This window comes from Poeciliopsis prolifica, unplaced genomic scaffold (assembly GCF_027474105.1).
Source record: "Poeciliopsis prolifica strain line A6 unplaced genomic scaffold, Auburn_PproV2 SCAFFOLD053, whole genome shotgun sequence".
Lineage (NCBI taxonomy): Eukaryota > Metazoa > Chordata > Actinopteri > Cyprinodontiformes > Poeciliidae > Poeciliopsis > Poeciliopsis prolifica.
In genome coordinates this window covers 1,178,423-1,199,532 of record NW_026562428.1, presented here as the reverse complement: position 1 = coordinate 1,199,532, position 21,110 = coordinate 1,178,423, and the positions used below count along the sequence as shown (strand labels likewise).

The window sequence follows — 21,110 nt, the reverse complement described above, 5'->3', positions numbered from 1 at the left end:
TTTTAGCTATGCCGGGCTAACGAACAGAGAGACCTATTTTTACAAGCTACCGCTCAGAGGACAGCTATCAGGCTTCACTTGCAGAATCCAGACCTGTTTATTTGTGCAGGTGCTAAATGTACGCTTCATCCCTGAGTGGTTCTGTATGAATGGATCCCTGAAAGATGAGGAACATCAGCGTGTCTGCATGGTCGGAGAGCAGAACCTCTCAACTCAGTGGACTTTCCAGGGTTACATTATAACTGCTGTTGAATTTTCAGGAGAAATTGCTCATTTTTCTCTTTTTTTTTCATGTTAGCATTAGCACTAGCATTTCTAACCTCTAAGAGTCAGAGTGGTTTCTAAAGCGCAGAGTTTTTGTCTGGTTATAGATCTCCTCTGTTTTATCACATTTTGATGTATCAGCTCATCGAGCTAATCAAAATCCCAAAAGGCAGTTTTAGAAATATTATTTTAGTTATTAGGGTAAATAACTTGAATCTTCCAGAGTGACCAATTTTAAAGAATTCCAAGGCAGTGTTGGAAAAAACGATCTTTTATAGTGAATAAATCGAATCACTTATCTTTCGCTGTGATTTTCTGTTGAAGTTTGTGCGCATGCAACACAGTTTGTGTGTTTCCATCGCTTCATAGGCAGTTCTGTAGTTTGGCAGCAGCTGCCAGCCTGCAGGTCAGCGGGGTCAGAAGGCCACTGCTTGCGCCTCGGAGGGGCTTGTTTACTACCAACACCAGCAAATCGGCTTCGAAACAGACAAACTGGGTCATCCTCTGGAAGGAGCACCAGGCTGGTCCTTCCACCGGCTCCCTGCAGCTCAGAGAACAGACTTTAAAATATGTAAATCTGTTGGTTTATAAATCACTGAACGGCATCCAAATCTGCTGTTGTTGGATCAACCTTCCAGATCTCTCAAATCGAACGGTTCTGCTCTGCATCCAGAACAATCAAACACAGCGAATCGGCACTCAGCTTCAATAAACCACAAACGTCTGGAAAACAGCTGAAACACTGACTTCCTTTAAATCACGGCTAAAGAAACTCTCTCGAGCTGCCATAATTCTAGTCCGCCTTCCAACTTTTTCATGTTCTTCATTTTGCCTCGGTGATGTCATTTTGTTTAATTATGCTCTGTTTTTGTCACACAAAGGAATGTACTGGTAATGGTTAGGGTTATGTGTAAATACAGTTCCAGAATTGAACGGTTGATACAAACTTGTGTGTGTGTGTGTGTGTGTGTGTGTGTGTGTGTGTGTGTGTGTGTGTGTGTGTGTGTGTGTGTGTGTGTGTGTGTGTGTGTGTGTGTAGTGTACAGTAGATCAGTGACGATGCAGGCAGACTGTGCCTCCTTGTTTACTGCCCTCCGCCCATATTTGGCTGGGGCTGAGCCCTCAAACATGTCTGGAATAACTGCCTAGAGACAGACGGAGACAGACAGACAGACAGAGAGGGACGAGGGACAGTGAGGCTCCAAGGGGAAAACAGAACAGTATTCCCAGTTTTTGTGTTGCTAGTGAGGGCTTTTTTTTTTAATGCAATATCAAAGTTTGGGGATATTTTTCAAAAAATACAAGTTGGAGGAAATCATGAAGTGGAGCTGACAGCAGGACTTTCTGGTAAGTGTAACCAAAGTCATATTTTGGAGTTTAATTGGCTGCTGACGTAAACGTGCAATAAACTGGTGTAAAATGAAAAGTCCGATAACATTTTTCTTAAAAACAAAAAGAAATGCTGCATGTCAACTTTCTGCTCCGTCTGGAGCCTGCATGTCTGTTTACCATGTTTCCTTGGCAACGCTGCATCCTGTGTGTTTGGCGTCCATACGGTACCAAATGAGTCATGGAGCAAGCAATTTTGAGTGTGGAACATTTTATGAGCAAGGCTGCAATTTGGGTACGCCAAAACTATTAGAGGCGCTGATTGGTGCGTGCAGAGACCTTGGGCTGCAGGACAGGGAGAGCGACGAGGAGCCGAGTCTGTGAAAGAACGGTGAAAAACCTGAGATGCAGTGCAGGGCGATTGAGTCCATTGCAAGGAAGCAATGCGCCTGCATTTAATCAATAAAGGTCTATTCAGTAAGTTGGGTTTATCCATACGAGCCGAGTCCGTAATGCTTCTAGCTGGACCTCCCGCTGGCAGCATTGGGAGTTCCAGCTGCAGGTTCATATCAACCCCACAAATCCTGCCAACTTCCTCCTTTTCATTACTGCACGTCTGCATCCCGCCGCGCTGCCCTGCTGCCGCTCCGCTTGTCGTTTTGTCCCATGAAGTCGTGTTGGAATGCGTCGGATGTCACGTCTAATAGATACATTTCCATTTTCTGCAACCGTGATAGTTTGTAATGGAAAAATGGAAGGGATTTTTAACGGAACCACTGAGCTATTTTTTATTTTCCTTTTTTTGACAAGGCTTACAATCCACCTAAATTGGCTCTAGTTGTTCAGCAACTGAAATGTGGACGTGTTTTAAGACCTTCTCACAAACAAAAACAGTCTTTAGTATAAGAGCTCAGTTTTACATCCATATGGACACAATTTGCTCTATCTGTAGATATGTGTATAATCAGTTAGGAAATAACTACTTGGCTTATCAGAATCAACAAAAATCTTTCTCTTTCCCATTTTGGAGCGATATGAACAGATCTGGCACGAGTACTTGCTTTAAATGATTAAAGACAACAAATACTTCAGCTGCACAATAAATTAGAAATCTGATTTCTTATTTTTATTTTTTGTTTTTCAGTGTACTTTGTTAAAGGACGATGAAAGGGTCAAATGATGTCCAGACATAGACACAGAAATGAGCATACAGCTGGAACAATGAGTGATGTCTAAATAAGGTTCATGTATTGACTACAGTTACAAATAGTTACATTTAACAAGAAATTGAATTGCTTCTGATGTGTACTTCAGTATTTGTGTCCTAAAAAAATATTTTTTTTTCTGTAAAACGTAAATCCTGTTAGGATAATCAGATTTCTACCTGAAGGAAGCTACATTTGGTGTTTCCTGTAGCTATTTTTACCAGGCTTTTAATACCTAAAGAGGGCAGTAGAAGTCTTTCTCTTGGGGGTAAATTTGGTTCTTCAAAGCTCCCAGAGAATCCGACATGTAGGTAGACAGCGAGCAGATGCAGAGTTTTGACAGGTGACTGATCCTTGTGAGGGAAAGACAGATGAATGGATGGACAGATGCATGTGGGGGGGAAAGTGACTCCAGTTGGGAGCCAGCAGAACCTACAGGGGCAGACATGCAGACCAAATACCCTCATATGATCCCGCTCGGCTCCATTTAATCTTTTGTCATATGCAATAAGTTTCGTGCACATTTTCGCTAAAATTCATTGCGTCTCATGATTTTCTGGGAGTCCAACATGGCTGGAAGTCACAGTTAGTGACAGACGGTCCAGCGGGTAGGTTTTTATCACAGCCACTCATGTGACAGACAGACAGGCGGACGGATGGACAGATGGGTGACATCATCCTGAAAGTAATCTCAGAGACGGACTCAGACAGAGTCGCATCACGTCACTGCATACCGTGACAGCTGGACGGTGACAGACACACTGAGAGGCAGACATTGCAAATATAAAACCGCAGAAGCTGTCCTTGTGCCAGTCACCGATACGGCGGCCATGACACCTTTTTCACTGATGGGCTGTCACCTCATCCTTCACAGGAATGTTTCTTTCTGGCTGCGCCACCAAAAATGAAGATTAAGAGATCATTAGTAGTCTTTTTTTTTTACAATATGGTTTTTTTTTTAAGGTAAAGTCTTAAGGTTACTGAAATCGATTTATGTGTCATGTTTACAGGAATCAACTGGGATATTTCTCAGAACTGAAGTCAACCCAGCGACTCAGTGACATGGCAGCAATAATGGATAATAATGGACAAATATTACGAGAAAAACCCCCCACATTTCTTCCCTTGAACCAAAGAAGCTAGCTAACACATGACTGATTACAATGTGACTCACTAGCACATTAATCATTTTATCAGTCGTTAATGCCTTATTATTATTAGTCATAAACCAAAAAGGCTAGTTAGCACATGGCTAATTACAATGTAACTAATAAGCACATCAACAGAGATGCAGATTAGCAAGCTCTTTTAGTTACCCATTGTAAATCATTACATTTATTTCTTTTTCAGCTACATGAAACTAAAATTACAGCAATTAATTTTTTATTATTTTGTTAACCATTTAGTAAGTGATGCATGGTCAAGTAGCGAATAATAACAATGTGGCAAAAAAAGTATCTGGCTTTTTGGCATAACTACGCCAAAAAGGAAAACTTCAGCTTAAATAACAAAGTTGTTTAAGATCTTACAAAGTTTAATGGTTTATAGATTTTCTGCTGGCCCAATTGATGCCTAAAAAGTAATTTGGCTGAGCTTGTAAAACGTCACAACTCAACAGCGTTGGTAAGCTTTAAAGGGCAAATGGTTTTCTTAGACATACTGGGGGCATATGGGTGTTCATATGCATTTATAAGTGTGCAGGCATGCATGAAATCAAACACCAAATCCTATGAAACAAATATAACTCATGTCCATCCTAACAGAGATTTAAATCAACCACATGGACCCGTTTTGACTTTATATAATTGTTACAAGCACTCCTTTTATTAATTTTTTGGAGGTTTTGTATGTGATGCAAAATTATTGCACCTTCACAAAAAGAGGAAAGCACTTGTCACATGAAAGAATGTAGAACACACACACACAGGTGTGTATGTTAATAAAAACGAGATACTGACAAAGCCATAAGTAAATTATTCTTTTTTTTACCTAAGCAAAATGAATTGTTTTAAGTATTTAAATGTGCACTGCAACATGTAGCTCGCTTCTTTGAATCACAAAGATGCTGTAGACGTTGCACTCATTCGCTAGAAAATGAAGCAAGTTGTTAGCTATTTGTGCTGTGAGTCAACAGATCTAAATTGGGCTGAGCTTCAGTCATTTACTGACATCAGAGGAAAGGTATTTGTACTATTCTAATAGAGCACTGCTTGTTTGTCATTGCATAGAATAGCTGGCAGTAGTGCCATCCGGCTTTACATTTAAAAAATATGGGAGCAGTGATGTGTCGCTGTTCACAAAATAGACAATCTTTTAATTCCCATTACAGTATTCAGATTGGAGATGACTAGTCAGCACCTCACTTTCTATACCAATACCAAATGCGGTAACTTTTATCAAATATTTAATATGTTTTCAAGAGCAATAATTGTCTTAAAATCAACAGATTCCTTTTACTGCTAATATTTTTGTTAATTTAAGAGCCACTGTTGTGTTCCTTGAGCTGCCCAGCCCTAGTTAAGTTGAGTCATTTTTTTTGCCACTTAAAAATAATTTTCTATAAGCAAGAACAAGGACACTACCTCTCCTGCTAAAGGTCAGAAGATGGAAACAGAGCCAAAGAGGTTGGATAGTGGAGAATACACCATGCGATTTTTTTACACATAAATTAAAACGACAAACTTTTGTGCATTGAAAAATATTTTAAATGTAAAGAAAAAAGGCAAGCATTAGATAAGTTGGATTTTATTGACACGTGGTACAGGGAACCCCCAATGGCATTGGCGTAGGGTCCGCAGTTTGTCCGAAACAGCATATCTTCCCGGACGGCTGGGTAATGCTGGATGTGGTTACAGTGGTGGAGTCCCCTCCCCAGCTGCCGGGAACAGTAAGAAATCATCCGAGTGCCAGCTCACCCCTCCTGTCAGCTTCAGTGGTAGAGTTCTACCTCACTCCAGTGGAGCACATGGTAGACGATGTTAGGTTGTGACTCAGGACGCAGGGAGAAAGTCTTGTTCGTCTGAGCCGAATGATCGACTAATGTACAGACTGCCTCAAAATGAGGAAATATTCTTGGATCATACATTGATCTATAAATTCTCCTAGTGCAGGTAAGAAGGATGTTTCTGTTGAGTTTATTACTACGGCATGGGATTGTTGTGATTTTGTTTTTACATTCTAAAAGTACTACTTTGTATAATGAAGGAGTGTTCGTTCTGGCTGTAATTAGTGTATTATGTGGTGGACCAAACCCGACTATTCCTAGAGAAATTGTAATCTAAACCCAGGTTTATACTTTCATAATGTGTTAACATGTAGAGCAACCACAGGGACAAACTGTGTTTACAGTCTCCTCTCGTGCCGCTTATTCTTGTTGCTACTGCATCCAAGAACTTGTTGTTGACATGGGTTTTGAAATAGCTACAGTCCGAGCGATCCACCATCTGTCCCCAGAGGGGGTCACTCAATCTGGAACATCCCACATATGAGCCAGTGTCATTAATATTTTCTGTCACTTTGCAAATGCAACCTGTATTGTTGAAGCCAACTTTGGGTTAGTGTTTAATTATATCAATAGGGTTCTTTATGTTAACAGTGATATGGAATTTCTGATAAACTGAGTTTTATCAAATCTAAGTGAAACATAGATCAAATATATCTTTGGTACTTGCTCTATATTCCCAAGCCAATAACTAGTCAAATGGAGCAGAAAGTAAAACGTTCTCCAAAATGTTTGTAACCAGTTTGACTTGACTAATATATTTTAGCAGCCAGAAGTCAACCTGAGGAAAATTGCTTCTCCTCACCAAGTTCATCTCCAGGCATTCCAGCTGGCACTGTTTAAAATGTTTCCATTTGTAGGGCAGGACCCTAGCTGTTTCATGTTGGTCCCTTTGGGCCTGTGCTGACGCAACATGACAGGACCTTTAGAACTACAAATTGGCTATTAATAGAGCTGAAGAGTTTGTGTTGCTGGTAGAGAGGACACATGCAGAATCTTTGGATTGCAAGCATTGGATGCAAAAGGGTGGCCACTATGCTTCTGGTTAGAGCAAATCATGAATAAAGTTGTACTTGTCCTTGACATCTACTTTTCATTGATTTTCTCCTTTTTGTTCTTTCAGATGTTGGTCATACTCAAGGTCCACTTGATGGAAGTCTTTATGCCCGGGTCCGAAAGAAAGACTCCCTGGAGGGAGTTGTTACCATTAATGGCCTTCCAGTCCGAGAAAACCCCTTGACGAATACAGAGGGCTCATTGCAGCAATCTAACCATCACCTCCAAAAGACTGAGCAGTCCCTTCCAGTGGCAGGCCACACCTCCCTTCCTGCTGTAGATCATACCCTTTCTGTGAGCAGTGACTCAGGCAACTCTACCGCATCAATTAAGACTGATCGCACTGATGAGCACAGCCATTCCCTGCACACAGCTGCAGGTCACAGCAACTCAACAACAGCCCACCCAACACTTAGCCCCCAGGAGAAACGAGAACTAGACCAGCTTCTTAGTGGCCTTGAGCCACAAACTCAGCGCCAGGTTTACTTGTCTACATCTACCAGTCCAGGGGGAGGGGTTCGACACCTGGTTCCTGCGCAAGTGCATGTTAACGGGGGCCATACCAGGATTCTTAGGGCACCCTCAACAGAGGAGCGTGAAACTGATATCCTTGACGACGAGCTTCCTAATAGTCAAGAGGGTAACAGCGTTGATAGCTTGGGTACACTCTCATCTTTAGAGGGTCAGGCAACACCAGCGAGCCTCTACTACCAATCACAGACACCTGTTGGTGGCCAGAACGACGGGCCATACCTTGAGAGAAACGTTCTTGGGGAAAAGTTGAACGAAATGCCAGTACACGGAGTACGAACTCCTACAGCAATGCAGGAGAGATCTGTAGAATCACCATCACTGCAGGTGGGGTACAACAACTACCAAAATGGAGGAGGAATGTACCGTTCACAGTCCTTTGGGAATCAGCCACCCAGTAGCCCTGAGACCAACCCTAAAATGATGCCCAAGGCCCCTGAGAGGAGTACCAGTAGTCGAGAGGCAGTTCAAAGAGGTCTTAATCATTGGCACCAGCATAGTCTTCCAGATGATCCTTTTGGGCCTCCTCCTCAGTCAACCCACAGCCTCCCTCATTTCCCAACCTCTGCATCACAGCGAGACATTGAACAATCCATAGAGGCACTAAACATGCTAATGCTTGATCTAGATCCAATCAACTCACACATGTCTAAGTCCCACAGTGCACCACCTGGAGATAACACCCTCAATTCATCCCAGATACCATTCTCCCAGACCCTGGCTAGGCCATCCTACCAAGGGGATTCTGCCATCCATGGCTACAACAACTTGGGGTCAATGAACAGCACCTCTCATCAGTGGCAACCTGGGAGGGTCCCAGCAGTGCCAAACCAGAGTCCCGTCACGGAGTCTCCAACATATTCACCCCAAAGGTCCAACACTGGTTATCCATACCAGAACACCACACCAACACACACTCCTGAGCCCTACCTCCACACACGCCAAGTAACCCATCACTGTCCCATTGATACTTCTGCTAATCTCAACCAGCAGTCTCCCCAGAAACTAATAAACTCAACAAGCAGAGTTTCACACTCCCCAGACCTACAGGGGCCATCTCCTTACCCAGGATACAGCACCTCTTCTTCTCCTCTTCCTACCCTCACACCCCAACTCAAGGAAATGTCTTCTTCTCCCTTGCCAAGAGAGCAAGATGCAGAGGAGGAGACTCTGAACTTGGAAGGCCTGGTTGCTCACCGCATTGCTGGTAAGGCATTCAGGTTTTATGTTAGTTGTTGAAATGATTAATTCACTACAAATGGAGTGATTTATTTCTAGTGTTTATTTCTGTTAATTTTTATGATTGCAGTATTTACATGATACAACTAAAGGAAAGCCAGAAAATTTAGATTATTCCATAAAAACCATTAAAAAAGGTTTCTTATGACAGAATTCTTTGCGGACCTGTGTTCTGAAACAATGTTTATGTTCTGGGAAACTGAGACATGGGTTTTATTAAGTCTAAACCCTAAGGAATTAAACAAAAAGCACTTAAAATATACAACTTTGTGTGTACTTTGTTTTTGATTGGCATGACTGAAACGCCTTAACTTTCCTATGACATTCTAAAATATGGAGAATTTTACAAATCAGGATTCAGTCTTCCATTTTTTTCTCTTTCCTTCTTGGAGCTTACCTGAGGTGTTTACAATGTACTTACATTGATGTTTTAGTGTATAAGTGTGAGCTTCTCTGTTGTATGATGTTTTTCTTTATGTTTACTTGTAAAAACCATTGATAATCCTAAAAACAGAATATAGGACTAGTGCAGGACTCTGCATTATGTCACTAAAGTGATACAACTGTTACCTGACTGCTTCCAAAGTGCTGACAGAGACTTAAGGAAGACTCACGTTGCGTGTACCAGAACGTGAGCAGTGCAGCTTTCAGCAGTTTGTATTCCAGATCCACGGTGGAGTTCTGTACCGCAGTTCTGACCTGGCCACATAAAATTAGCTCTGCAGCTGAAACGAAGTAAAGCTGGTGACAGCAGAGATGGGAAGAAGAGTAAGAATAGCCAAGCATGCAGGAGCTTCCATTCATTATCCGCATTCAGAATGTTCTTTCATTTAAATAAGCTCTCTGGCGCCTCCTAGTGGAGGAAGGGTTTCCAAGCTTATTTCCATATTTGATTTCTTTCCTTTTTTTTTTTTTTTTGCTTGTTTTGTTTAATCCATCTTCGTGGAAAACCTTTTGCCGTCATTGCATCTTCCTCTGCACCTTCCTCACCCTGCTCTTCCTCCACCTGCTGCTTCCCCTCCATCACCTGATTTTCCTCCCCTGGAACAGAGTACAACGCTCGTATTCGGGGCATCAGTGAAAGCATGACATCCCAACAATCTGACCGCCATCGTTCCTATTCCTTCTCTGGTTTGTCCATTTTTCCCTTACTTTTCATTTTCTCATGTAGTTGATGTATTTTTTCCTGCCTCGCTTATTTATTTTCCCCAATCATGTAATTTGACTTTCAACTCCCTTCTTCTTTTTGCCCAATAAAATTCTAATCAAGAATTTGAGCTTGGTTCTCCCAGAGTGGATTGTCTGCTTGTGGCTTAGCAAATTGCAAAATGTTCTACAAGCTTTTTCTAGAAAGCATGTGCTGAGTTCTGCAGTGAATATCTTGGTGGGTTTCAGGAGTTCGTTCCAGAGGAATGACCCCAGAGGCAACGCAGGAGACAGGCAGGCGCCGGACCACGAGCGAGGGACACTACCAGAGCGGTCATGATAATGTCTCGGCGTCTCATTCGCCGGACTTCACCAACAATCTGGCTCTGAATCCGGGCGGAAGACCCAGAGAGGTACAGTCAGACACCCGATCTTTGGGTTAAGCCCAGCATAGTTCAGCAGAGCAAACTGTAACTGTAAAGTAAAGATAATCTCTTCATGCAGTGTGGACAGAGAAAGTTTTTTTATATATATTATTTTGGCAAAAACATTCGCTCACCTGCGTTTCAGAGGCAGTCATTCGCCACTGTCTCTTAGATGATGTAAGGTTTGGGAATCCATACTGTCTACATATTCTTGAGCTAAACTGAAGGCCACACATCCTTTGTCATCATGCGCTTGATGTTGTTGATGTCATTCCCAATTGAAACCAACAAACAGTTGACTTTGGAGTATAAAGCAGGGATAACAATTCATAAAAGTACTATTTCCATGGAAGTGATTGTAAATCCTGGATTTATGGGATGACATAATGCTTTTGGCAAACTAGTAGACAGTAAACTGCTGCCTATTTGCTGGTTAGTGTTTGGAGATTTTTCTATTTTCGTAGACCACATCTGAAATGATCAAACGTAAATCCAGTACTTGGGAAGCTGGTGTTTGCAAAGCAGCCAAACCAGCAGTACCATTTATTTTTGTATTTTTTTTTGGCAATAATTGTCTGTATCAAGAGTGGATTTAAGGAAGACATTGGATGTTAGCATCTATGATAGCGCTACAATGGTATATTAAAGCACATTCAGCACACTTGATGTGCTTAATGGTATTTTCTCAGATTATACTGATTGTTGAGAAGTTCCGTCTGAATGCTTTTTTCTTCAGGGTCTGATGCACAGTTACCGGGAAGCATTTGAGGATGATGAGACTGGTCGCCATGGCAATAGTTCCTCTTTCGAAAGCAGCGGTAAGAATTGTTTTGACTCTTTGAATTAGGATTTTAAATTTGACTTCAATGGATTTCTCTTTATTTATTCTTTGAAAAATGAAAAAAATATAAATAGACAGTGCACCAAAATTTACACTTGGTTGCTGGGTTACATAAAGGTTTATTTATTTATTTATTTTTTAGCTCGATCTACTCCAGGTTTGACAAAGACGCCTCTGTCTGCTCTGGGACTAAAACCTCATCAACAAGGCGGATCAGGTCAGTGCTCTAAGGACCAACACTATAGACTTTCCTTTTCTGTATCTGATTGTCAAACAAATGTTGATTTCACTCAGATAGCAACAAATTTTATTTATGTAAGGCCTTAAACCACCAATGGTCGAAAGAAATAAAAGTTACTGTTGTATTGAAAAAATAAATAAATAAATAAAAATTTTGAGGATCTCAAAGAGATACATTTTTGCTTTTATACTCAAAAACCCCTCAGATAACTGACTTAATGAACTCCAAGATTCCTCCAAAATGTTGTGAAAATGCTGAAAAAGCTGTTTAAATTCATACCTACTCCTGGACATCCTTCTACATTTCCCTATTGAGCTCCTGTCTTCTTTTTTCTGTCCTTCCTTTTTGACTTGCATTGCCGCCAGACTCCGATTGTAATAATGCACAGCAAGGTAGGGACCCTTCTGCTTTGACATAGTTTCACATTCTCCAAACTTTTTATTGTTTTCTTTTATAACAACCTTGTATTTTATTGCAAGTAAACGTTTTGTTTTTGAGTTCGCCGTTTTCATTTTGTCCTGTGCTTCTCAGATAATCGCAGCGCTGGGGACTCGAGACCACAACCATTCACAGCTCCTCTGTCCTTCGGCAGTCCTGTCCACACCACCGACAGGTGAGGTTTTCCACTCTGACCTCCCGCATTTTAGTGAACAGAAGCATTTTCAGTAGGTCAGGATTGCTTAACCAACTTCCATGCACTGTCTTATATCACATACAGCTCATTCTATTTTTCTTGCACTTTTTGCTTTGTTCAATAGCATTTGTCCTGCAGGAGTGTTGGGTTACTGAATGGTTGTATTTAGAAATATAACAAAAGACAGACATTCAGACATGATGTCAATTTCCAAAATTTAGCCCAGTTTATGGTCAAGATGGACCATAACTAGACCGATGGACTCTAACTATGGACCAGATTTGTGTGAGCTGATCCATAGTTAAAGTACTTCAGATACAGCCTGGTTCTATAACCTGAATGCTAGACAGATTCTGGCTTCTAGATGGCAGCAAAGTGCCTTCAATACCAAATTCCTGTAGCGTTACTGCATTAAAGACGCAAATTAGCCATAATAGTTTAGAAATTTGTGCTGCACTGTAATAAGTATAATATACTTGGAATAACCAATTGAGCATACTAACTAGGAATGTGTACTATAATTATTCACTACTTTGTTTTGGTTGATAGCATAAAATTGCAATAATATACCTTATTTGCATTAAGAGGGTTGGAGCAAAAAAAACAATTTCAAGGGGTGTTAACACGTTTGGAAGGCACGGTTTGTAAGAGAATTTTGAAATGTTAATATTCAGGAAAACATAAATGTGTTTTTATTTTTCAGAAGGAGGACTGGTTCTTCTGACAGCGCCCCCCACAGTCCCGCCTCCCCATACACCAACAGACCCTCGTCCCCTGAGGGCTCCCAGGTCAACATCATGGGCGTCCACACGGTCCCCGGCAGCCCGAACACCCTGCACCGCACAGTGGCCACCAACACGCCTCCCAGCCCTGCCCTTCAAAGACGCCTAGGTCAAGCCAGCCCCTCCCTGACCAGACATCAGCCCCCATCCAGCCCTCTGATAGGTCGAAACCCTAAAACTGCAACCGCCGCCGTCCCCCCGAGCCCACTGATGGGGCGGCGCGCGGCGTCGAGCGGCCGCAGCACACCCGATGAGCTGGGGGCCGCCTCTCGTCAGGGAAGCGCCCAGCCGCCTCCCACCCCCGCCTTCCCCGTCTCCCCACAGCTTCCAGAGAAGAGACACATGTCCAGCGGCGACGCAGAGAGGACAGAAAACAGGAACCTGACACCAGCCAGCGGTGGCAGCACGCCAAACCTTTCCGGCACACATACCCTCCCAGACGTCTCCAAGTCCATCTATGGTGAGACACGGGACGGGTTGTGTTTTCTCGCGGCTGGCTTGTGTGCTCAGTAATCATCTTTCCTGTTTGTTTTGTTTTAAACAGATGGTTATCCAGACATTAAGATGAATGTTAAGTTTGTCCAGGACACTTCTAGGTTCTGGTACAAGCCAGATATCTCCAGAGAACAAGGTGAGGGCTCTAAATGCCGCTAAACCAAATGATTTACAAATACTGTACAGAAAAAAACACAAGGCTTTTTTTTCCCACTGTCTGACATTTAATTTGATTACAAACTTTTTCTGTTTAGATTATAATTACTAAAAATATTTTTGATGTACTAAATGCCAGAATTTGTCTGCTAACTGCTAACAATTCAGTCTTATTTAACGTCAGACAGTGGGAATGAATATATTACGGAATTTTCTACAGTGTAAGTGAATATCTTGTGGTTTATCCAGTGTTTTTCTATGTATTGTGACTTCCTCCTTCCTCTTTTCAGCCATTAGTCTGTTAAAGGACAGGGAGCCCGGGGCATTCATCATTCGGGACAGCCACTCTTTCCGTGGAGCCTACGGTCTGGCCATGAAGGTGGCCTGCCCCCCACCAACTGTCCAGCAAAACAAAAAAGGTAAACTCAGTGACATATTGAGCTCTTCTATGAAGTTTGCGTCCTGTTTTACTCACATGATTCTTTGGTAGTTGCCGACATGACCAATGAGCTGGTGAGGCACTTCCTGATTGAGACCAGCCCCAAAGGCGTTCGCCTGAAAGGTTGCCCCAATGAACCCTATTTTGGTGGGTGTCCTAAATTTTGCCTGTGTTGGGAGTTCTTGAATCCAGCGGTCCAGTTTCACACAAAGATTATTTTGTGTGTGTATTTGCAGGATGTCTCTCTGCTCTGGTGTACCAACATGCGATGACTCCTCTGGCTCTACCCTGCAAGCTGATGATCCCCACCAAAGGTCAGGAACACCCTAACACTGTCTGATTCTCATGAGTTTTAGATGTCGGAAGAAGTGATTGTTGCCTTCATTCTGTGATGTACTTAGGATTTGTTTTCTGATAATAACCACTTAATCTCCCGACCTAAAGATCCAAATGAAGAGGCGCTGGAACTTGCTACACCTACTGATCCAGTTGTTGAGCTTCTCAAACAGGGAGCTGGTAAGGATTTGTGGAAATTGCGAGTAGAAATGTCCATTTTATTAGCATTTCTGAGGGATTCTGCAACTTTATCATGCAGTTTTTTCATAGTACTAGTTGTGTTTTTTTAACCAGTCTCTGCATTGGGAGACTTTCTGGAAACAAACCTTCAAACAAACAAGGCAGCAAGCACTGCTCAAAGTCTCTAGAAACTGTTTTTATTATTATTATTATTTTATATGGCAAAGAAGACTTTACAGAAAGTGAAGCACATATGCGTAGAGTAAAATTAGACAATATATTCTAGAAACATTGACTTAAATGTTGTTACCCTTATTTTACAGTTCAGAAGGTTCCTGAGGAAGCCTATGGTAAATACTGGTTTTGCATGTTTTTTGTAGTTATGAACATGCTGTAATGGAGTTGGCTTTAAATTATCCCTGAAGATGTTTACTATTGCATGGACAAGACATGCATGCGAGTGACTGTAGAAGAATATCTGAGTGTAAAGCCTCCCAAATTCCTAAATAGAAAGCAACTGACTTGTTGTTTGTTGAAGGTCTTCTTGTTCTCATCCAGTTGCTGTAGTCCCTATTTCAGGTTATGATCAAGTTCACATCTTCTCGTTTTGTCTGGGATTAAAACCTGTGTGATGGAAATCCACACTAAAAGGACAGTAAAAGGGGACAAACGTATTACAAAAATACCCAGCATAACGAGTTGTTCTCAAATTAAACGAGGGATAAACAAGGGTCTATGGAGCTACAATATTGAGGAATTCAGAGCAAAGCGTTGCACTTCCACTTTATGTAGATCTTGACCCTTGACCCTTAGATCCACAAATCTGAACCAGCAGCTTGATGCGTTTTCTCTTTTATGAGGTCAGTTTCCCTTTGATGATTTTATAACCATCAACCTTGAGATATGTGACCAAAAGTAATAAGATGTTGGCAGTAGTGAGAAGCATTTTGCAAGGGACAATGAGTCAAACAATGGGTCAGTGGTTCATTGACGCATTGGTCATCGGGTCAATGACTAATAGGATTTTGACGGTTCTATCGGTTCTATTCTGCCTACATCTCGGAAGCCTGACATTCCAAACCCAGGATGAGAACTGCAGAATCAGATGTGAAGGATCTTCAAGAAACAAGAAGTACAATAGCTTTCTGTTGAAGCACTTTGGATGATGCTCTTGATCACTGGGAAACGGCATTTGACTGTTGAAAATGCATGATTGGCTCATCCAGTACATTCTGCTCTTCCAGTCATCCTCCATCAGCTGACACTGACCTGCTCCCATTTTGTTGATTCACAGCATGTAATGTTCTCTTCATCAACTCCGTGGACATGGAGTCACTCACGGGGCCGCAGGCCATCGCCAAGGCCATTAGTCAGACACTGACAACCAACCCACTCCCAGCGGCCACCACTGTCCACTTCAAGGTGTCCATGCAGGGCATCACCCTCACCGACAGCCAGAGAAAGTAAGGAAACAACAGTGACATCTAATAAATGCCGCGATAATAGCATAAAGGCTTCCACGTATTCAGGCGTACCTTAAATACTCTGCGAGGCGCACGGACTCTCAATCTCGCAGCTGTGCGTCCTCACAGGTCGTAGCAGCGTATGTGTATGCAGGCGTAAAAAAATTCATCCTTGCGCAGACGTCCACTTTGAGTCCGCAGAGTGAAGAACGCCTGAGTACATGTGGGCCTTAAGTCTCTGGTAATGGGTCATTTGTCTTTTGGTACAGGATTTTCTTCCGGCGACATTATCCTCTTAACACAGTCACATACTGTGATTTGGACCCCCAAGACAGAAAGTAAGAATTCTGTTTAACATACATTAGCAGCATGTATGTTGACGACCACCAAATTGTAACATAAAATTCCTATTTTTGTTCAATAGATGGGTAAAAGAAGGAGGTGGATCAGTAAAGTAAGTCCACATTTCAACAGCTGAGTTTTTGTTATACTTTAGAGTTCAAGCTAAGGTGTTTCTTCTTTTCCAGGCTTTTTGGGTTCGTCGCAAGGAAACAAGGAAGCACAACGGACAATGTCAGCCACCTGTTTGCTGAGCTGGACCCAGATCAGCCCGCCTCGGCCATCGTCGGCTTCGTCTCCAAGACGATGAAGCGGTGAAACCCTGCGACTTCGAAAGGCAGTGGCCGGGTTGCAATCTTCCATCACCGTTGGCGTCTTTTGCAAAAGGACTCAACGTTGTCCTTTTTTCGTTCGTCGGTTTATTTCCTTGTTCTCGCCTTCTCTGTTTTTTTTCCTCTCTGCCTTGCTGGCGTGTCTTTCTCGAGAGCCGTCTCCACCCGGAGGCGTCGGCACAGAGCGGAGCTAGCGGACGTGTGGAGTGGAGCCGAGCACGTGACGGGAGCGCGACATTGTAATGTTGAGTGACGGGAACATGTAAGAACTTGTGGATTTCTTTTTTTTTTTTCCCCTGTTCGTTTTATTGATTTACCAAAGGTAGTTGCAATACAAGCGCAAGAATGACGTAGCTAGTAAGCCATTAATATTTTCTCTTTTTAAAAGATGAAGTGAAACAAAAGAAAAATAAGACGCGATGAAAGAAATGTGGTTTCTCTTGAACTTTGATTCTTCAGAAAAAAAAAAGGTGGGGGGTGAAAAAAAAACTGTCTGAAGACGTTATGCATGTTAGCTTGATCTTTAAGCTCGGTTCTTCTACTTTCCAGAAAAGTAAATGTGAATTACGTTGAGGTCATTTTATGGGTCTGCTGTGTGTTGGAAAGGGCTTCGCAGTGAAATAACTGATCTAAACTGTGCATAGCAGACCTCATCTACTAGAAAAAGGAAAAAAAAAACAACCTTTAGGGTCATCTTGTGTCGGTGCAAACCACGCTCGCATTCTTTCAGCATCCAATCCTTCAAAAAAAAAAAAAAAGGAACAGCAGCCTGACATCATCAAGGACAGTCTGTCCACAAGATGGCGCCGCTTGTCCTTCCTTGGACTTCTTCCATCAGCACCTGCTTCGCAGTAACTGATCTGTTTGTAAGACGCTGCCACAGAAACACACTGGAAACCACCGGGAACCGGCCCAATGACCTGGACCTATGCACTGTTCTTTATGCATGTTATTGTCCCAAAACGCACCTCCATCACTGAGAACATTCTTTGCCATGTGTGTACAATTTCAAAAAAGAAAAAACAAAGCAAAAAAAAAAAAAGGATAAAGAAATATCTACCTTTATACAAGAGTTAAACTTGTCAAAAACTGCATGAAATAGACATTTTTTAGTCTTTTCAGAGTTCTGAAAATTTGACAGATACTGAAGTAGCTATTATGATGGCAAGTTTATATATTTATTTTTTATTTCTTTTTTTTTTTCTTTTTTGTCCTGTTCTGTCCCATTTGTGTCAAAACTCCAGTTATTTATTTCCTGTTGTTAATGCTCCATTTAAGCCCCAAGTTCTGATTTTTATTTTCTTTCCTCCCACGTTTAACTATTCAGGACGTTTTGAAGCAAAGGGAAAGAAACATTTTTAAAAAAATTTCTACATTTGTGTCTGCCGAGAACAGAACTCGCCTGAACTATATGGACCCGGTACGGCTTTGGGTTTCTCTTTTTAATCCACGCTGCAAAATTTGACATTTTAGTACCTTATAGAACGAAACAAAACAAACAAAAAAAATACATAAAATGATTCATTTTCTTTTCTTTCTTTGTCTTTCTGGTTATCAGGGAATTCGACTTTTGCTCCTTTCATGAATATTAATTCCACGTTTCACATTCGAAGCAAAAAGGATGTTGACAAAAAATAAATAAATATTGGATGAAAATGAAAACACAGCCTGCATGCGAAACACACGCTTAGACTTTCACAGTACAGTATTCATACAGTAACATTTTAAGATTTTTTATTTTTTTTCCAGATCAGTCCATGCAGATTCTGTTGCCTTTTAGGAAAAGAAGTAAAAACGCACAATGTGCTTAGTTCACAAGTTTTCTGAATGCGATAAAATGACATGCAAATTGCTCCCCCCGTCACCCCCTCTTTATATTAATAATTGAAAAATATTTACTAATAAGAACCAGAGAGAGTTAGGGTTTAGTTTTCCATTATGTTGTTATATTGCCACGTAGGAAAAAAAAGTGAAGAAAAGCATGTATTTCACATGCTTATTGAGAACCATTGACAAAAAAAAAAAAAAGTATGGAAACACTGTTTGTTTCACAGTGTTTCTAAAAAAAAAAAGTTTTTTTGGGACATTTTAGGAAATAAGAAAAAAACTGAGTGTTGAACTCATTTCAATTTTTCAGAAACTCAAAAGTTATGATGTTTTTTGTTGGCGGTTCATTTTAGCCTGCTTGTCACATCAACTCAGTTGTCATTGATTTGAGCCAGACTTACTTTTGGGACCGTATAGTTCAAAGTGAGTTTTTTTTTTTTTTTTACTTTTAAATGTCAGATTTCACGTTTCGCTACCTTCTGGACAAAAAACGACACACTGTGCGCAATACCTGCTTGCTGACCACGTGCATTCACAATAAGCTAATGGGAAAAAAAGTTGATACTGGTATAAATGTACATAGATATACGTCTTTGAAAGGTGACATAGCGAAAAAGTATTTATTTTTTATTGCTTTGTTCCCTCATGATTACTAATATATACCTATATTGTACAGTCTCGATAAAGACAAAATGGGTTGAGAAAACAACAAAAAAACTTATTTTGGCTAATAATTTCAAAATCTGAGGATTTTGAGATGTGTTTGAAAATATGGTGTACATTACTTTGTACATGTGCGTTTCTTTTTCGGTTCATTGTATCCGTTTAATTTTTGTGTGTGTTTTTTTTCCGTCCGTTTTGCTTTCTCTCAGAAAAGAGGCGGGGCATGAATGAGCTCAAGTTGCATGGACAGAAACCGACGAGTGTGCAGATGCATTGTAGAGTTTAGATATTTTTTGGAGTTTTCTTTTTTTTTCCAACGACAAGAAAAAAAAGAGGAAGTTCAGAAGCCAAAGCTTAACACAATATGCACTCATGCTGGTTACATTTATCATTTTGCCAAAGATTCTGTCACGTTGCGTCTTTTCGCGCCGCTTTTCCTCTTTTTTTTTTTTTTTTTTACACCAGATCGCTTTTCTGTTTCCAATTTCTTCAATTGAATTTGTTTCTCAACATGAGAGGACACACACAAGCGTTACGGGATGCACAGTTTACTCACTCTGCTACAAGTTTTCATTTTTTATTTTTTTCCCATTTGTTCGTACGGAGGTCTCAGTGTCTTGCCTCCGTCGCCTGTTGAGGAAAAAACAAGCCTGCTGTGCATCGGAGGAGTACAAACAAAGCACTTCCGTCCACAAGAGGGAGGCGCGACATAAATTCGCGATGGGTGTCGGTGCTGGAAGTAAATGCAGTCCGACGTGTCTCACGGCGACGCTAAAAGCTTCGTACCGACTGCCAAAGGTCTCTTTTGAGAGTCAGCAGATTATTTATTCTTATTTATTCTTTTGGTTCACGTTTGTGTCACTTTCTTTTTTGAAGCGTTAGCGATTTTTTCTTTTTTTTTCTTTTCCGGAATGTAAAATGGCGCTTTATTGACAGCGAGGAGGGCAAACGGGGCTTGATTTGAGAACTAACAAGCTTCTTCCCATCTGTAGCCATTTGGAAAGAAGAAGAAGAAAAAAAAACATGCCATAATTAAATGTTGCCTAAATAAATATTTATATTGGATTGCGTTGTACCTGTTGGCTTTGAGTCAAGAGTTACCAAATGTAGCCTAATTAAAAAAAAAAAAAAACGAAAAAAAAAACGGATTGTTTGACCTCTTGTACAGATGGCATTTGTCTGTTGTATGAATGTGTTGGATGTACAAAAGAGTCTCAGATTTTGTTGCTCTTATCATTTACATTATGCTGTCATGGCTTACCTGTTCCTAAGGAGAAAAAAAAGACATTAAAGCAATACAGATCAGTTACATTGGAGCTATCTGTTCTTTTCTTTGTCTCTTTCTTTTCTTTTTTTCTTTTTTATTTCTTTCTTTGAAAATGGCTTCACAATATGGAAGCCCTAAAAGGCTTAAAGTGTGAAAATGGAGGTTGGATCCTTTCCCTCCTGGAAAGGATCTATTTTAGCTCAGTCATGTTATTCCTGATCGGTGTTTGCGTCTTGCACATATTTAAGAGAAGAATTTCCTGCATTTCAGAAGCTTCGCGGTTCGAAATAAATAAACTTGAAACTGAGCAGCTTTCCAAATGGATTTTTACAAATGACTCAAAGCAAAACTCAGAGCAGCAACGTCCTGGCGGACAGACATGACTCTGAATCTGTCCAAACCTCAGAGCCACACAACAGAAACTCCCTTTCGTTGAAGTGAATAAGCTCCAGAGCAGCAGCCCGGGTTTAAAGCGCGAGTCTCGCCTTACTTAACTAGAGCCCGGAGAAATGAGGGAAGGCGCTCGTAAATATAAAACACGAAGAAAATGCGAGCTTTCTCATGGCTGCAGACGGTGCTCAAACGCCAAAATATGCATGACACATTTCCCCTCTGACGGATGGCGTAGGCGCCGCCGCTCTCGTTTCACTGTGTCACATTAGGAGCTGGAAGGGAGGAAGTGGCTGAGATCACTGATGTACGCAGAGCACGCCGCCTCTCGGGCAGAGCGGAGGGAGGCATCACAGCCGTTCACAATCAATTCAAGTCGACGGTGAATTTAACGGTGACCTCTGTTTGACTGTAATTATACTCTTGATTTCCAGCAGGTTCCCTTGTTTGTAACTGTAAAAATCTGTAGTTTGGTGAAACAAAGCAAGAACTCCTCATAAAAACCTACTTGAGGGATGAAAACTCGACT

The 21,110-nt window shown here is 41.4% G+C and overlaps 1 protein-coding gene across 7 annotated transcripts in view; it reads left to right on the top strand.

The window, feature by feature from the left end:
• The window catches only part of tns1a (tensin 1a), a 58,241-nt gene extending 38,008 nt beyond the window's left edge, over positions 1 to 20,233 (top strand). For 4 of the 7 annotated variants that reach the window (XM_055059067.1, XM_055059068.1, XM_055059074.1 and 1 more), the window contains 18 exons: positions 6,923 to 8,593; positions 9,676 to 9,756; positions 10,021 to 10,184; positions 10,933 to 11,014; positions 11,180 to 11,254; positions 11,644 to 11,670; positions 11,810 to 11,891; positions 12,616 to 13,154; positions 13,239 to 13,325; positions 13,636 to 13,764; positions 13,836 to 13,931; positions 14,021 to 14,098; positions 14,229 to 14,300; positions 14,624 to 14,650; positions 15,595 to 15,763; positions 16,033 to 16,101; positions 16,188 to 16,217; positions 16,291 to 20,233. In XM_055059067.1, coding sequence (XP_054915042.1) covers positions 6,923 to 8,593; positions 9,676 to 9,756; positions 10,021 to 10,184; positions 10,933 to 11,014; positions 11,180 to 11,254; positions 11,644 to 11,670; positions 11,810 to 11,891; positions 12,616 to 13,154; positions 13,239 to 13,325; positions 13,636 to 13,764; positions 13,836 to 13,931; positions 14,021 to 14,098; positions 14,229 to 14,300; positions 14,624 to 14,650; positions 15,595 to 15,763; positions 16,033 to 16,101; positions 16,188 to 16,217; positions 16,291 to 16,420 — 3,608 coding nt within the window. In that variant the 3' untranslated portion in view covers positions 16,421 to 20,233. The remainder of the gene's footprint in view (positions 1 to 6,922; positions 8,594 to 9,675; positions 9,757 to 10,020; positions 10,185 to 10,932; positions 11,015 to 11,179; positions 11,255 to 11,643; positions 11,671 to 11,809; positions 11,892 to 12,615; positions 13,155 to 13,238; positions 13,326 to 13,635; positions 13,765 to 13,835; positions 13,932 to 14,020; positions 14,099 to 14,228; positions 14,301 to 14,623; positions 14,651 to 15,594; positions 15,764 to 16,032; positions 16,102 to 16,187; positions 16,218 to 16,290) is intronic. The other 3 variants (XM_055059070.1, XM_055059069.1, XM_055059071.1) reach the window with 3 other exon arrangements.
• Positions 20,234 to 21,110: the final 877 nt, after the last annotated feature.